The sequence below is a fragment of the Mobula hypostoma genome, chromosome 4 (assembly GCF_963921235.1).
Source record: "Mobula hypostoma chromosome 4, sMobHyp1.1, whole genome shotgun sequence".
Lineage (NCBI taxonomy): Eukaryota > Metazoa > Chordata > Chondrichthyes > Myliobatiformes > Myliobatidae > Mobula > Mobula hypostoma.
Genome location: NC_086100.1, coordinates 153,572,302 through 153,590,627, shown reverse-complemented (window position 1 = coordinate 153,590,627; position 18,326 = coordinate 153,572,302). Strand labels below are relative to the sequence as shown.

The 18,326-nt window shown below is 39.8% G+C and overlaps 1 protein-coding gene and 1 long non-coding RNA gene across 5 annotated transcripts in view; one reads left to right on the top strand and one right to left on the bottom strand.

Annotated features, from left to right (window-relative positions):
- helq (helicase, POLQ like) overlaps positions 1-18,326 on the bottom strand; it is a 44,417-nt gene that overhangs the window by 7,089 nt on the left and 19,002 nt on the right. For all 4 annotated transcript variants that reach the window (XR_010017748.1, XM_063046747.1, XM_063046749.1 and 1 more), the window contains exons 9-15: positions 15,578-15,817; positions 13,341-13,482; positions 11,462-11,566; positions 10,429-10,654; positions 10,033-10,190; positions 7,887-7,985; positions 5,835-6,008 (exon numbers count right to left, since the gene is read on the bottom strand). Coding sequence is in view for 3 of the 4 variants with exons in the window: in XM_063046747.1 (XP_062902817.1) it covers positions 5,835-6,008; positions 7,887-7,985; positions 10,033-10,190; positions 10,429-10,654; positions 11,462-11,566; positions 13,341-13,482; positions 15,578-15,817 (1,144 nt within the window). In the remaining variant the exon portion in view is untranslated. The remainder of the gene's footprint in view (positions 1-5,834; positions 6,009-7,886; positions 7,986-10,032; positions 10,191-10,428; positions 10,655-11,461; positions 11,567-13,340; positions 13,483-15,577; positions 15,818-18,326) is intronic.
- Positions 93-11,450, top strand: LOC134345687 (uncharacterized). The gene is made up of 3 exons (XR_010017749.1): positions 93-402; positions 5,842-5,975; positions 11,247-11,450. It is a non-coding gene; the product is annotated as an uncharacterized LOC134345687 (long non-coding RNA).

Here is an 18,326-nt window from a genome sequence, read left to right as displayed (position 1 = left end):
AAATTAAATATAACACCCTGGTTAAGATTTTTACTGTTATGCTGTAGGTATTTCATTTTAGCAGTTCTGTAAGAGTAGTCTGCTCTGCTTCCAACCTGTTTGGGTTTGAGCTGAGATAAGGGGCTTTGTTGTTCAACTTAGGAATGTGCTGCCAGCCAATCACAATGGTGGAATTGGGAGAAGGTGTCTAGAGGACACTGGTGTAGGTGGAGATCTTTTTCGCAGGAGCTGGAAGAACAGAGGAGGGAAGATGGCTGAGGATACACAAGGTGCTTTGTGCAGATGAATGGCTTCGAGGAGGATGGACCAATATTCCCGTGGGAGAGCTCATTTGTTTGAGATGGATTTCGAGCGACATTCGGAAGGTGGTGTGTTTTTTCATGCAGTCCGAGGGTCCAGCGTGTGAGTTACCAACAACTTCAAGATGAGCTCCAAATTATGTACACAGTTGACTGCTTAATTATAATGGGCCCTTTTTGTTTTTTTCTTTCTTTTCTTTAATAACTCTTTGATTAAGTTAACGTTCATAAATATATTTCCTTTATAATTGTATACAGCGTACTATTTGTTATTTCTTGCCAACAGGCAGTAAATCACACAGCATTCACACAAACTGGGGTTTGGGTGGATGAGACATCCCAATCTCATGGGCTTGGCAGGACCAAATATACATTCTAGAATTACAGAGCCTGAAAAAGGTGGTTTCCTTGTTGTGGAGTCCAGTGGCTGTTAGCTTGGGGCTAACGAGCTGCATTTTCAGAGACACCCAGTAATAAAGGGTTTCATTGGAGCTTATCATCCTGGATTGAATTCATTGAATGCTGTGTGATTGCCCTAAGAATTGATTAAGGGGTTTTATGTTTAAGCTTGTGTTAAACTATTGTCCGGGAATGTGAATAGGATAAGTGGTCATGGATGCTGCAGGGATTATGCATTGGTGCGATTCAAAGAGATTCCCCATAACTAATGCCTGTGTTCTGAGTGGGGTGGATATCCACAACCCAGATGAATTGGTGGCTAAGGTTTTAAATTCGGTTAAACCAGGGGTCCCCAACCTTTTTTGCACCGCAGACCAGTTTAATATTGACAATATTCCTGCAGACTGGCCGACCGGAAGGTGGGGTGGTGTTCAAGTAGGGTTAAACTCACCTCAACATGTCTTTTACAGTTAGAGTTGCCAACTTTCTCACCCACAAATAAGGGACAAAAGTAGCAGTCAAATCCCGGGACACTTGTGTTTACCACAAGAAAGACTACCATGAAGCCTTGCGCGGGCACCTGTGTGCGCATGCGTGACGTGCACATGCGCGTATGTGCCGATTTTTTTCCCCACAAATCAGTTTTGGCTTAATCTTCCCAACTATACTGTACATACATTATTTCTACTTTATATAGGCTGTGTATTTATCATATCATTCCTGCTTTTACTGCATGTTAGTGTTATTTTAGGTTTTATGTGTTATGTATTTTATGTATGATTTGGTAGGTTATTTTTTGGGTCTGGGAACACTCAAAAATTTTTCCCATATAAATTAATGGTAATTGCTTCTTCGCTTTACGCCATTTCGGCACGAAAGGTTTCATAGGAACGCTCTACCTTACCGAGGGAAATACGGGACAAGGGCGGTCCTGTATGGGACAAACCAATTTAGCCCAATATACGGGATGTCCCAGCAAATACAGGGGACAGTTGGCAACACTATGTTTAAGTTCAACAGTGCCTGACAGGGAATGAGGAAAAGGTGCAGCTGACTCATATCATTTCCTCGCGGCCCAGTAGCACATGCTTTTTGGCCTGGTACCGGTCCGCGGCCCGGTGGTTGGGGACCGCTGGGTTAAAGTATTAGGGAAACTTACGATCATGGAGAGGCACTTTGACCAAACGGTGGGCAAAGTATGGGTTTAGTTCAGACTTGTGATGGCGTGATGGCAGTCGATCTGCCTGTTACTAATGGGGTCCCAGGACAGGCAGGGCCAAGCAAGGGCTGTCCATACTTTCAGATAAGAGGGGTGTGTAGGCAAAGCTGCTGAATTGAAAGTCGAGTTTCCCTAAGCTGAGGGCGGAGACTTTAAAGGAAAATTACTCTCATTTCTGCGGAGTGAGGGGAAGGAGTTGTCTGATGTGATAGGTCCAATGAGTCCTTCAGTTGTTGATTTAAATTCTGAGCTCATTTTGGCTATTACATCACTGGTTGATAAATGCAGAAGTATACGTGTGGAGAGCCACAGTTATTGTAGGCTGGGAGTGTTCTTTAGGGTCAAGATCACACCTGATGCGGAAGAAAAATACGAGCCTTGGGCTGAGCAGACATCTCAGTTACTGGGTGAATGGCGGTGCTCAGATATTATGAAAAAACTGAGACCGGTAGAGAGCTTAAAGGGGCTGCTGGCTGATATAGTGAGGTTCCTCAAGGCAGAAAATCCATTAGCCACGTCAGCTAATTATCTGAAAGTTCTGGAAGATGCTTTTGGCACTGCTGGAAGTGCAGCCGATCTCAGGATGAAGCTTAGGCACACATTCCAGGAGGAAGGAGAGAAGTTGTCTGCCTACATTTTCAGTTTGGAGAAGCTGCTGCACTGTTTGTGCCACAAACAGGGCACGCAGCTGTCTGAGAGAAATTGCTTGAGGATGGAGCAAGTTTGAAGGGCGAACTGTCACATGACGTGATTGCTCTATATATTCAAATGACCCACAAGATGCACCCTCCTCCATCTTTTACCAAGTTACTCAAAGAAGTTAGAGAGGGGGAAAATGCGATGGAGGAGTGGGAGATCTCCGTCAGCAGGGCACAGTCCTTGGTAATAGCCTCTGTTGCTGAAGCGACCTCTAATGCCACACAGGTGGGGGTTTTGCAGGATTTCGTGAAAAGATTTGTGAGCTGAGGTGTTCTGGTTGATATTAGCACCAAGCATGACAAAGTCGATAGGGAGTTGGACCCACTGATGGGATGTACTAAGCAGAGGGCTGCTGTTGAGTGGGGTCCTTCAACCAGGGGAGTGACCGGTGTTTTCTGTTACATCGGTGGAGAACATTGACATTTCAAGCAGGAGTGTGAAGGACACACCAAAATCTTCGGAAAGTAAATCAGCAGTTAATCAAACAGAAGAAAAGAGGTAAAACTACAAAGGGACCCAGTAAAGGAATGGGCTGACATTTCAAAGAGGATACGTTCCTATCAGTGTATCAAGGGTAATACTAAAGTACCAAACACTATTCCTGAAGGTTTAGTGGGACCAAGCTCTGTTGTTTCTATACAGATTGAAGGTGTTTATGCTAGAACCATACTTGACACAGGTTCTCAAGTTACTTTGCTTTATAGATCCTTTTACAACCGGTATTTGACGCATTTATCATTGACACCACTCAGTGCCCTTGAGATTTGAGGGCTTAGTACTGATGAGTACTAAGACAGTTAATTGTCATTGAAGCTAGAGTTTTTGGAAGCAGATGTCGGAGTAACTGAGACTATTGACACACTACTGTTGGCCTGCCAGGATCCAGTTGAAATGGGTGGAGCTTCCATTTTTGTGGGAACAAATACTACTGTTGTGAGAAGGCTCCTGGGAGCGTGCAAGGAGAGAAACGGAGAGAACTTTTTGAAAATCCTGTCCATTCACCTTGTGCTCAGAGCTGCTTTTGAGAGGGTGCAAGTTTCTCCTAAGCAGGATGATGAGCAGAAACGAGGAACTGTGTGGTAACCCAGTCTAAGCCTCTTGCGTTACATCCTGAAGTAGTTAGAGTGCCAGGAACCCTGAATTTGCAGGAATGTCCGCAGAATGTAGAAGGTTAACTGAGAAGATGTTGGGGCATGAAGAGGCATTTTCTACTGACGAGTCTGATTTTGGTTACTCCAAGAGTACTTGCCACACTATTGAAGCGACTGAGGACACCCCTTCTGAGAGAGATCACGCTGATTAGCACTAGTGGAGGTTCAGCATATTTGGCTACACCGGCTTAAACTGATGGAAGTAAAATTCGGTTAAAATTTCGGTTAGGGGGACTCGAGCCGCTGGAAGACACGAGTGATGGACAGGGAGGGGCACCCTCTAGTAGACAGGAAGGGTCACAAAGGGTGGTTGAAGCTGGAGGAACTGAACATGGGATAAGGAGGTCTCAAAGAATCAGGACACCCCCAGATAGGTTGGCCTATGATGCACTGGGGGAAGAGTGTTGCTTCTATTCCCCCTAATGAAATATGGCACTACCATTTACAAATGGATTGGAGGTCCTGACATCACAAAATTCCTTTGAAAACTGCGTTGATAATGATGGGTTGATAAATTTCAAAGTCATGAGGGCATGACTATTTTAGGTAAGGGGTGAGTGTAATGCCCTGATTAAGATTTTTACTGTTATGCTATAGGTATTTCAGTTTAGCAGTTTTGTAAGAGCAGCCTGCTCTGCTTTCAGCCTGTTTGGGTTTGAGCTGAGTTAAGGGGCTTTTTTGTTCAGCTTAGGAATATGGTGTCAGCCAGTCACGATGGTGGAATTGGGAAAAGGTTCTAATTGGTGGAGGGAGGTCTTTTTTGGCGGGAACTGGGAGAACACAAGAGAGAAGGTGGCTGAGGATGCCATCTCTGCTGCACAAGGTGCTTTGTGCAGATGAATGGCTTTAAGGAGGAAGGGCCAATACTCTCGTGGGAGAGCCCATTTGTTCGAGATGGATTTTGAGCGACATTCAGAAGATGGTGTGTGCTTTCACGTAGATTGAGGGTTCAGCGTGCAGTTACTGACAACACCAAGATGAGCTCCAACTTGCGTGCACATTTGACTGTTTAATTATAATAGACCCTTTTTGTTTTTTACTTTCTTTTCTTTAATAATTCCTTAGCTCAGTTAACGTTCATAAATGTATATTCTTTAAAATTGCATGCAGTGTACAATCTGTTATTTTTTGCCGACAGACGATTGCAGAGGGGCAGTAAATCACACAGCATTCACACAAACTGGGGTTTGGGTGGGCAAGATATCCCAGACTCAGGGGTTTAGCAAGACCAAAGTCATACAAACCTAAAATTACGGAGCCTCAGAGAGGTGGTTTCCTTGCCACAGAGTCCAGTGGCTGTTAGCTAGGGGCTAAGGAGCTGTATTTCTAGAGATGCCCAGTAATAAAAGGTTTCATAAATGTTTGAACTTTAATCTAAGCCAATAATATATTATTTCAATACTGGTGCTATGGATTAAGTACAGAAAACCATGGTGGTTAAAAATAAATGTACTGACGCAACACAGGAAGAGCCAGCTCTGCCGCATTTGCAGGAATCTGGGTTCACCTCTGACCTGACCTTATTGCTGTATGGAGTTTCCACATTCTCCTTACAACAATATGATTTCCCCCGGATACTTTGGTTTCTTCTTACATGTCAAACACATCCTCTGAGCTAATTTGCTGTTGTAGATTACCTCTAACGTGTGGAAGCTGCGGGCATAGATGGTTAAGGTACGTGTGATAGAATAGGTTGGAGGGAAATAAATAGGAAAAAATGGTATTGGTCTAAGAACCGGCGTGGTTCATGTCATCTCCCATTTTGTAATAAAATATGGAAATGCAGATCAAAGCTAGTCTATGGAATAAAAGAGAAAACCCCATTGCAAAGTTATTCTGTATATGCTTAGCATAGTTATATAGTTATTGCTTAAAAAAAACAGTACTGTCAAGATGATGTCCAAATTTTATGTTTAAATAGTTGCTTATAAAGTTACATTACAAATACTAATCTTTGTAAATATGTTTTCAACAGTAGTTTACCATTAAAAAATTGTTCAGTATATTATGGAACTTTAACAACCACAGGAAGAAACTGCTCTGAAATAATTCAAATTTTACAAATACCTCACAGAAATGCAGGACACTAGAGGAGAAAGCTGCTGCCGAGCTCAACAAATTCTGAATAAAGCCACGGGGGAGGTTAAACTTCTGTGCCACAGCCCACATGTTCATCTCTTTGAAAAGCGAGTAAAGGACCAAAGTCAGGTACAACCTTCTTACGACAAACCAATTTATAGCCTAAAGAAATAAAAATGTATTTGAACATCTACTACAGCTTGAAATAATAAAATAGGATTCATTGGCAAACATACGTACAGTACTGTGCCAAAGACTTAGGCACAAATATATAGCTAGGGTACCTCAGACCTTTGTGCCGTATTGTACCTGTCAACGTGGAGAGGAGAGCAAGTTTGTAAATCTGGCAGGAGCAAAGGATGTTGAGAATGGTGAGGGTGAAGTGACATGGGAGGGATGTTAAACAGGTGGTAGAGAAGAAGTGCCAGGGGCAGGGAGGTAACACGGGTGCAGACAGACCCAGCCCTGAGACACCAAGCAAGGTGATTTGATTCCAAACAATTGGTTTATTGATCATTACAGAATGTCTCTAAGGTGCTTCCTGTTCCCTCTCCTCTTCCTTCCCTCTTTCCCAATCATAATTCCCCTCTTCCTGACCCCTTCCCACTCACTCTCAGTCCACAATAGAGAGTCGTTTCAGGAATCACTCATGCATGTTAGGAAATCTGTTTTTTTTGTGGCAGTAGTACAGTGCAATACATAAAAGTACTATGCAAAAGTCTTAGGCACCCTAAGATTTTTGCACAATACCGCACATACTCAATGTAATTACACTTCCTCTCTCGCTACCATTCAGAGCCCCAAACAGTTCTTCCAAGTGAGGTGACACTTCACCTGTGAGTCTGTTGGGGTTATGTGCTGTATATGGTGCTCCCAGTGTAGCCTCGTGTATATTGCTGAGACCCGCCATAGTTTGGGAGACCGCTTCACGGAACACCTATGTTCTGTCTGCCAGAACAAATGGGATCTCCCAGTGGCCACCTATTTTACTTCCACTTCCCATTCCAACATGTCAATCCTGGCCTCTACTATTGCAATGAGGCCACGCTCAGGTTGGAGGAGCAACATATTCTGTCTTCAACCTGATGGCATGAACGTAAGTTTCTCAAACTTCTGGTAATGGCCAACCCCTCCCTCCCTTCACCATTCACCTCCCCCTTTCTCTCTCTCTCTCTCTCCCTCACCTTATCTCCTTACCTGCCCATCTCCTCTCTGGTACTCCTCCCCTTTTTCTTTCTTCCATGGCCTTCTGATCTTTTTCAGTTAGGAACTACATATATAGGACTTTTCATATCCATAAAGTCATTAAATTAACTTTGAAATGTAAATAAAGTTGCTAGATGTCAAAGTAATGACCAATGTGATGTGCTAGTTGAGGGAGAAATATAGGCCTTACTATTGAGAGAACGTGTTGTTCTCAGAGTGAAGATTTTCTATGTCTAATTTTCATCATACTATAGTACACAACACAATGGTTTCAACTGGTATGTGCAGCTTTTCTGCCAATTGATGAGGGAACTAACTGAATAATAAACTATGAAACTTACTGTTTGAGAAGTAGCATCATAATAGGTGCAGTAATATTCTCCTTCCCAAGTGATTTCAAAGTTCAAAGTAAGTTTATTATCCAAGTACATATATGCCACCTTATACAACTCTTAAGATTCGTTTTCTTGCATCGTACTCAATAAATCAATAATGATTCCTGAAACTGGTGGTGAGAGTCCTGAGGCTCTTGTACCTTCTTCCTGATGGTACAGCAAGACAGCATGACCTAATTGGTGAGGATCCACCTAAAATAGGTCCCCAGAGAAGTTTAAACATAAACCTTTCTAAACAAGTTTCTTGGTAAAAGAACATCCCAAAGTGCTTCATTAAAGACTTCACCTATATAGCATCATTTATGTAGAAATACGTCCTGAGGGTTTGATTATTAGAAAGAATGTGGAAAAACCTCACAAACTTCTAAAAATCCACTTTGGATCAGAAATTACAAATAATAAAAGGCTGTATTTTTGTTTATTCTGTGCCAGATCTTACCTTCTTGACTGCTTGACCAGATGCCTTCTTTGTAAGGAAGCTTTCTGGTACACCTACAGTGGCGAAGACCTTTTGTTCAATTACATCCAACTGATGATACTAGGATTAAAACATAACACTTAAAAGTAATATTCAGCATATTTGTACTGTAAACATTTAAATATTTCTCTAATCTCTACATAGAAATAAAAACAAATTCTGAAGCAATTATAATTGACCTCAGTAACTTGAAGTGTATGAAAAAGAAATTGCATAATGAGGATCAAGTGTAGTTATGAGAATTATCAATTTTAACAATTTCAGTAGCAAGTTTTATATATAAAAGCTATAAACGCAATCTGGAATGTGCGAGCCAGTGAAAAGATCGTTCCACATTGCCAAAGGGGGAGGGGCTTTCTCCTTGAAGTGTTATATTTCACACACTTCCCCCCCAGCTACATTATCAATCATGTTCCTTCCATCATAAGTAAGGTTGTTCATTCAGGATTATGAAAAGTTTGGTTACATTCACAAGTTCTTGGAAATGAAGCAGTCACTGTATGCCTGCAGCAAGAGACTGAAAGACATTAAAATGACAACAGAGTCAACAGGTATGGGGACAAAGCAGGAACAGTGGTTTTGATGGCAAGAATGAATCAACTATGATCTTACAGAATGGCAAAGCTGGCGCAAGGACTAACTGGCATTCTGCTGGTTCTTATATTCTTAAGAATTACGCTATTGAGTAGCATGTAACATTTATATTGTCCTTGTCAGGGAATAGTTATCTTCACTCAACGTTCAACAATATTACCATTGCTAAGTCCCCCAGCATGAACATCTAGGAGGGTCTTCTTTGATAAGAACCTCTCCTAGTCTGGCCATGTAAATACTGTGACTACAAGAACAAATCAAGGGTTGGGGAGTCTGCTGCAACCGACTCATTTCATGACTTTAAACCAACTACAACATGAAAATCAGGAATATAATGGAATACTTTCCACTTGCTTGATGGCTGTGTCCCCAATAACATTCAAACTTGGCAAAACTAGGGCAAAGTAGCTCACTTGATTAGCACTCCACCCACTATCTTTAACATTCATTCCCTCCACCACATCTTGGCTACATGTCTAACATCTACAAAGTGCACAGCAGTCATTTACCAATTGTATTTCATCAGCAGCTCCAGGCTTATCTTGACCTCTATTAAGCCCAAGAACAAAATACATATGGGCTCCCCATGACACTCTACCCTAACTTGAGTATACATCACCACTTCTTCATTGTTACCAAGTACAAATTATGAAAACACTTCCCCAAAAGCAAAAGGAACTGTCTTCACTAGAAGGATACAGCAATTTAAGATAGCAAAGGCAAGAAGTACCAAACTTGCTTATGACACACTTGTGACAGAAAATAAATGACATTGAGTTAGATAGCACATTCCAGGGTATCAAGCCAGTAATGATGAGGCAACAGCTAAGTAAGCCTACGTCAGAATTTGGAGGGCACCCACCAGGTATAATATAATACTTAATTACAAGGATACTTAATGATACACTGTAAATCAACAGAAAATTTCAAGGGAAATAAAAATTAAACAAGTTCATTGTGGCATTGTATTCGATGGTGTTCACTCAGTTTTTGAAACCTTATACAGTGGAATGGAACTCTACAGAGTAGGGTGGTGTAATTGGGAAAAATGTACATAATTCACAACCACTGAGATGGAATTTGGGCTTCACTTTAAGAGGCTGGTCTGATATGATGACATTATTACATAAAGATTTTTAGCGCGCTTAAGTATTTAGGTTTCGGAGTTTAATAAAATATGTTACAGGTTTCATTAAACATAAAATGCCTCACTTAGTTTTATTTGCAAAATGTTACATTGATGACCCTGATGTTATTTCCACAACGGTATTATATGTTCTCAACCTAATTATAGTTTTACACTCAATTGTTCATAAATCAGAAAAAAATCCATGCATGCTCTCAAAATTTTCTCTGTTCCAGCCAATGAAGTTCAAGCTTCTCATTATCAATAATCAAGTAACTGACTTGTTCAATTTTGCCCTGTGAGTCCAAGAGTACGCACCAAGCTAAACACTGACGTGGTGCTTTTGTTGCTGTGAATGGTGTGAAAAATCTCCATACTGTATCTTACCTGTCTAAAATAAATCATCCAATCTGGAGAACATTGGGAAACCATATCATATGGTGTTACCAAGTGAATTAAATGAAGGTAGTTGTCAAGCACCAATCCCTCCAAACTTTTCTTCAAATCCATGTTTAAAGTATCACAGTAAGCCAAGTCTATTGACCCTAGAAGATATCAATAAATATTCCTGAACATACATACTAAAGAGACTGAAACACTTTCAACAGATCTAGTCCGTTAATACACAGTTAGTAAATCAGTCCCGTGGGAAGTTCCCCAAATGTGCAGAATATGAAGAATGCTTCAGAAGGAAAGTTCACTAATTTCAATACTGCAATCAAAAGATACATGTACTCTTTATTAAGCAAGAATCCAGCAGACGAAGGTAAGTATCCAGCTCACCTTTGTAAGCAGCGTGACCCAGATTTGTGATTTCCAGTTGAGAGCTTCTCTCTTCACTTTCACTACTCCTCGATACTCGGCCTTTTATTAAACCTTTTTCCATCAAAGGCTGAAGAGCTTGTTCTATGACTTCCAAAATGCTTTTTTCTTTGAAATGGTGTTGCTTCTGCACTCCAAGCAAAGTGATTTCCATGAACTCAACAATTTTATCAAGTGTCTGAGCAATCTGCAAAAGACGGGGGGTGGGGGTGGAAAGACAATATAAACAAGTAAAAGGTAAATCTGTGTTGACATTTTTTCCACAATCAACACATAAAGAACACTTGAAATTTTAAAAAAATACATTTAACTAAATTATGTTATATTTAAAAGTCATTTCCTTGCTTCCTCACAGCTATTCTTCTTCATTCAAATAAATGGAGTTATCACAAGGAACTGTAGACTGGTCACAGTCGGCAAATTGCACTCCACAAGTTCACAATATCCATGTTTTTGCAGGAATCCTGAATAATATGTTACCAACAAATGGAAATAAATGCTTGCAGCTCTGCATGGCATTGTTATTGCTCAAATACTTTACAGCTTTTCTATGAGTGTTGAGGCAATAATACACATCAACTTTACTGTATTATTTGCCAACAGTCAATTACAATTCCTTTTTGTAATGATTTTATAATTAATCTTTCAGCATTCTTTGAGCATACTACACAATCATCTGCTGCAATGACAGTTGCTCTGAGCAAAAGCAGATTTTAGAAGATAATTAAATATTCCCAAAGTCCTTAAAACACATCTAATATTTCACATTATGTTAATAGTGAAATCCAAGATCTACAGCACCTCTACTACAACAGCAGATCAAGAACTTCGGAGAAGATAAGCAAGTGAGTTGTACACCATGGATTACTTGTGGAAGTACTAGACCATGGATGTGTGCTTTTGTGATTACATCCAATTAGTTATGACCCATTAGTTTAAGTGAACAGTGCCAATCAACTATTATATTTTTATTGTATGTGATTATATACTGTACCTTTAGTCCAATAAGGGATAGCAGCAGATCTTTAATTCCTTTTTCACCATCTTGTATAAGATTGCTGTAGCAACACTCTACTGGTCTACTTATCAAGTCTGTAACCTGTAGACAAAAAATGTAAAATGTAACTTTAATGTAGTCAATGTAGAACTGAACTTATAAATGACATCTTTGTTAGTCAGAGAATTCTAATTCCCACCTTGCCTAACAGGCAGAACAGGATATGTGGGGAAGATGGCAATTTTCCATTTGGATCTATTTCAATTCACACAAAACTGTGCTAAATTCAGAAGTTCCACTCAAACTTATCTGCATACGGCTGAACATAAAACCTGCTATGAATCAATGCAATCAGGCAACATTTTAGAAAGGAATTTAGAAAAAACTCCCTCAAAAATGCAACTTGATGCAGATTAACACATTAAACATCTCAAGCACTATCTGCAAGTAACCTTATTTTATTTAATAATGACTTTAAAATTAGGACAGAATCAGTTTCAAGTTACATTGGTTACTGCACTTGTTATACGTTGAGTTTTTTTAAAAAAAGATCATTAGCCAGGATATGAAAATATTGCAGCAAGCTACCTTAGAGAAGCTTATCAGTTCATCCCGAAGTTACTCCCACATTGGTATTGGTGGGTGAGTGGGGTGGTTGTGGCTCCAGAATTTAGTCAGAGCAAAGAAATGATATATAATATTTTCAAGCCAGGATGCCATACAACTTAGAGGAAAACTTGAAGATGGTAGTTTTCTCAAACATTTGAAGACTTCATTAATGGTTGCCAGTTTAGAAAGTGCTGTCTAAATCGCTCTGGTGAGTGCTGTGATTTTTTAAAAAACTCACTTTTTACTAAAATAAATGACTGTACTGCACTGCTATGGCCATTCTACATTCCACTTGTCAATGCTCTGAAACTAAATATCTCTAAAGGCGTTATAAAAATTACTCTAATGATATAAAAAATTTTAGGCTGTGCTCAGGTAATTATTTTTGTCTTTACAGATGTCCATAAGTTGATATAGTCCTTATGTCAAAAATACACAAAATTCACTTAATAAGGTAACTATGGCTCCATGGTATTGTAATTAATGGCATCACAAGCATACAAAAATAATAAGAACAATTATTAAAAATGGAGAAGGGAAACTAGTTCTGCCTTTTTTCAGAATCAATATTTTTATTCATTAGGAATTTTCATTTTAATATTACGGAGCTAGTTTATAAATCAAGAATAGTATTTCACTTTTCAGATCTAGGCCCTTTACATTAAATACTCCATTAGCATCCTTGCCTAATTTCCCAGTTGTGAACCACTTCTGAGCAAATTGTGCAAATGGATTCAATCCAATTTCCATTCCAATGCATAACTCACAATAACAACAAATATTTATCTTTCTCAAATTTAAGATGAAGACCTTCACACTTTCCCTCATTGAAGTCCAGCTGCAATATTCTACCCCTTTGCTTCATCCTTTTCACTTTGTGACTTCATGCCACTCCCAATTTAGTATAACTTCCAGACTTGATATATACAATTTCCTACTGTTTTGTCCACTATTAATAAATACATATAATATAGAAAACAGGTATTTTATTGCTGCTCCCATCCCAACCACTTTTTTGACAGCACATTGTCTCTATTTTCAAGGAAGATGAGACCATGTATTATATTCAAGGATAGTAGGGTTTCCTTTGTCATGAGCGAGACCTAAAATTTTAGCTTAACTATATTGAATACTTTCACCTTTTTCCAGGATATTAATAACAGAACATAGCTATATAAAATAATAAGTAGCATCAGAAATAATCCCATTGAGTTCAGCAGTCATGTATAATATTAAAAAATCATTTTATTGCAAAAAGTGACATCACCAGCTTCTTATCCTGTTCCTGTGTTATCAGAATACTTTCTCCTTCTGTATCAATACCAGCTCGGCCAGCTCTCCCAACCATCTGTCTGTACTGATTTCTTTTTAGAAAATCTCTGGCAACATAAGGAGATCTCAGAATAACCCTAGGAGGTTAAAAAAAAAAGAAGGAAGCACAAGTAAAGTCTGAATATTTGGAGTATTAACAAAAGATCAATCTAAAACTTTTTTTTCCCCTTTCTCAGCGATAGTTTGAGTGTTTCATGTATTGCAGCCTATTGGCAACCTCTTCCCCAACACCTCACAAATAAATATTGCCAAGTCTGGATATAGTGCTTTTTTAAAAAAAAACTTTCATTTCAATGTAATTTCTGTTTCAAAGACAAAAGCCAATTTTCTTTATTCTTCCCAACAGTGGAGATTATATTATCAATGATGTAGCTGTTGGGCAAGACTGCTGAATTTGCTTCACCTGATAGGTAACTGCAAGCATAGTAACAGAACAAAGTTTCAGCAACATGACTCCTCGACTAAAATGCATGTGCCTAACCAAAGGGATATCCTGTTCAGTATCCACAGCCTTACCCTCTAGTTGGGGCATTACCAACAGTACTGGGTAAGGAGGGAGCTGTATTTCTTGGAGTTTATAAGGATGAAGGGGGATCTCATTGAAATCTGTTGAGTATTGAAAGGCTTGGATAGAGTGGATGTGGAGAGGACGCTTCTACTGGTGGGAGAGTCTAGGACCAGACGGTACAGCCTTGGAATAAGAGATAAGGAGGAACTTCTTTAACCCGAGGGTGGTGACTTTGTGGAATTCACTACTGTGGACAGTTGGAGGCCAAGTTATTAGATATATTTAAAATGAATAGAGAGAACTATCCTTTTGGCTTATATCTTTCATGAGGATTTCAGAGTTCCTTTGGGCACTGAAATCTGAGCTCACTCCCTTCAGTAGATATTGTGCGCATTGCTTCTGGCCAAATGCCATAAGGCATTTTTGATTTTCATTGAGTTATATATACTGTAATTTCTAATGAAGAATTCCAGCCTTGAAGGCCCCCTCCACTGTCTAAAAGGATCTTCATCTATCTCTTTTGCCCTCTCGTCTGACAAAGACTCTTTGAATCTGAACCACTAGCTGTTTCTCTTTCTACTGACGCCACTTGACCACTTGAGGGTTTCCAGCGTTTTCTGTTTTTATGCCACAGGGAGAGTGTTTCTATTTATTCATAAGAATTGACTTATAATACGAGGTTCTGTCAAGGAAAGTACAGATTCCCACTATAGTAAACGGAAGAGATTCTGCAGATGCTGGAAATCCAGAATATCACACTCAAAATGCTGGAGGAACTCCATACGTCAGGCATCAATGGAGAGCCAATGCCTCGGACAGAGACTCTTCATTAGGGCTGGAAAGTGAGTGGGAAGAAGTCAGGTCCTCAGGGATCTTGGGGTTGTATATGGTGACATACTGTATATGTACTTTGATAATAAATTTACTTTGAACTTCAAATTTTAGCTTGAGATCCCACATAGTAGATCTTTCCTGATAACACATTATTCCTGTTCCAAACTTCTTTTTAGCCAACTTTAATGCTTTCTGAGGACATAAATGACTGCTAGCAATAAAAATAACTACATGTAACAGATGTTTTAATTAAAACTCTTATTAACTCTAGCCTGAAGAATGGTTTCTCCTTAATTCCATTTATTTCAGTTTAACTGCAGGGTTCTTTCGTATCACACTTTGTTAAATGAGATCTTCATCTCAAGGGTTTTATTTCTCACTGTCTTTGCAATTCAACTGCTTTTTCTATGGGTGCAACAATAAGCCCTGATATGGGAAAACTGCACTGATGAACTTAGACTTGATTGGTTGAACAAAGCATATAAGCTGTACTTGTGCTATAATTGTGCTGTGCTGTGCTGTTCATAAAAGTACCCAGATAACAATTGTAATAGTGATTCTATAAAATTCAACTTGTATCAAAATACAATAAGCTAATTTAAAAGTAATACCAGGTATAACAGTGTTAAGTATTTTACACCAAGTTTTCATTAAATATCCTTGCCTTCCAGTCATCGATCACAATACCAGGAAACAACTCTCTGCTTTGATTCACATAGCATCAGCTGGCTGAACTGCAGTACATGTTTCTGATGCAGTTCTTAAATTGCTAGTCAATTAAGGTGGAAGAAAACCCATGAATGATGGTTCAGTAACGATTCAGCACTGACCTCCGAGCTGGTAGGTTAACACCAGCAGCAAGTGTGGACGTACAAGTTAGCAAGCAGAGTATTCCTGCAGAGTAGGCCTGCTCTAAAACTTTTCTTTCATCATTTGTCAGCCCACTATGATGGTATGCTAATCCATATGGCACAGTTCCACGTAAAACTGGGCATATCACACCATTTCCTATGGTTTTCAACTCCTCAATAAGAGCACACTTCTCTTTCTTCTTGACTGAAAGCAATGACCTGGGGAAAAAGAAACAAAACTGAGAGGATTAACAAAACAACCATATAAACCTGAGAGAAAATTAAGAACATAAATATAGTGTTCAATGTTTATGATTCGATATAAAATTTCTATTTGAAATGTACAATATACAACATGGACACAAATTTTTTGGAGTTCCCCTGTGTTTACCTTATCATGTGAATGCAGTTCTATTTATATCTACTCACACTTTACCAATATCCCTTCACCTCTATCCTTTTATTGTTTTACTCAATCTAAGATCAGTTATTATTTGAGAGGGACAATGAAACACTTCATAGCCTTAAAGCTCAGTGGAAAGACGTACAGGTCACCATAACAACTCTCTATTGCAATGATGATTGATCCATTACTTTTTGCTTTTAGTCATTAGTGAGGATAATGGCTAATATTCACATTCTTAAATTGGGTTAGCAATTGCATAATTATTTTCAGGCAAGGTATTAAATCAAAAAACTTTTACACCACAGCTGATGTAAGATGATTTCCTTCAATAGACAATAGGTGCAGAAGTAGACCATTTGGCCCTTTGAGCCTGCACCACCATCCTGAGATCATGACTGATCATCTACTATCAATACCCAGTTCCTGCCTTGTCCCCATAACCCTTGATTCCCCTATCCATAAGATACCTATCTAGCTCCTTCTTGAAAGCATCCAGAGAATTGGCCTCCACTGCCTTCTGAGGCAGCGCATTCCACACCTCCACAACTCTCTGGGAGAAGAAGTTCCTCCTCAACTCTGTCCTAAATGACCTACCCCTTATTCTTAAACCATGCCCTCTGGTATTGGACTCTCCCAGCAACTGGAACATATTTCCTGCCTCTATCTTGTCCAATCCCTTAATAATCTTATATGTCTCAAACAGATCCCCCCTCAATCTCCTTAATTCCAGCGTGTACAAGCCCAGTCTCTCTAACCTCTCTGCGTAAGACAGTCTGGACATCCCAGGAATTAACCCAGCGAACCTGCGCTGCACCTCCTCCACAGCCAGGATGTCCTTCCTTAACCCTGGAGACCAAAACTGCACACAATACACCAGGTGTGGTCTCACCAGGGCCCTGTACAAATGCAAAAGGATTTCCTTGCTCTTGTACTCAATTCCCTTTGTAATAAAGGCCAACATTCCATTAGCCTTCTTCACTGCCTGCTGCACTTGCTCATTCACCTTCAGAGACTGATGAACAAGTACTCCTAGATCTCTTTGTATTTCTCGCTTACCTAACTCCACACCGTTCAGATAATAATCTGCCTTCCTGTTCTTGCTCCCAAAGTGAATAACCTCACACTTATTCACATTAAACGCCATCTGCGAAGCTTCTGCCCACTCACCCAGCCTATCCAAGTCACCTTGAATTCTCCTAACATTCTCATCACGTCACACTGCCACCCAGCTTAGTATCATCAGCAAACTTGCTGATGTTATTCACAATGCTTTCCTCTAAATCACTGACGTAAATCGTAAACAGCTGTGGTCCCAATACCGAGCCCTGTGGCACCCCACTAGTCACCACCTGCCATTCTGAGAAACACCACTTCACTGCTACCCTTTGCTTTCTATCTGCCAACCAGTTTTCTATCCATGTCAATATCCTCCCCCCAATGCCATGAGCTCTGATTTTACCCACCAATCTCCTATGTGGTACCTTATCGAATGGCTTCTGAAAGTCAAGGTACACCATATCCACTGGATCTCCCGCGTCTATCTTCCTGGTTACATCCTCGAAAAACTCCAGTAGATTAGTGATTTGCCCAATCCTATCACTGCTATCAAGATATGCTGCTATTTCATCTTTAATAATGGACTCTAGCATCTTCCCCACTACTGATGTTAGGCTAACAGGGCGATAGTTCTCTGTTTTCTCCCTCCCACCTTTCTTAAAAAGTGGGATAACATTAGCCATTCGCCAATCCTCAGGAACTGATCCTGAATCTAAGGAACATTGGAAAATGATCACCAATGCATCCACAATTTCCAGAGCCACCTCCTTTAGTACCTAGGATGCAGACCATCTGGACCTGGGGATTTGTTAGCCTTCAGTCCCATCAGTCTACTCATCACCGTTTCCTTCCTAATGTCAATCTGTTTCAGTTCCTCTGTTATCCTATGTCCTTGGCCCATCCATACATCTGGGAGATTGCTTGTGTCTTTCCTAGTGAAGACAGATCCAAAGTACTTATTAAATTCATCTGCCATTTCTCTGTTTCCCATAACAATTTCGCCCAATTCATTCTTCAAGGGCCCAACATTGTTCTTAACTATCTTCCTTCTCTTCACATACGTAAAAAAACTTTTGCTATCCTCTATATTTCTAGCTAGCTTGCCTTCATACCTCATTTTTTCTCCCCGTATTGCCTTTTTAGTTAAGTTCTGTTGCTCCTTAAAAATTTCCCAATCATCCGTCTTCCCACTCACCTTAGCTCTGTTATACTTCTTTTTTAATGCTGTGCTATCTCTGACTTCCTTTGTCAACCACTGTGGCCACT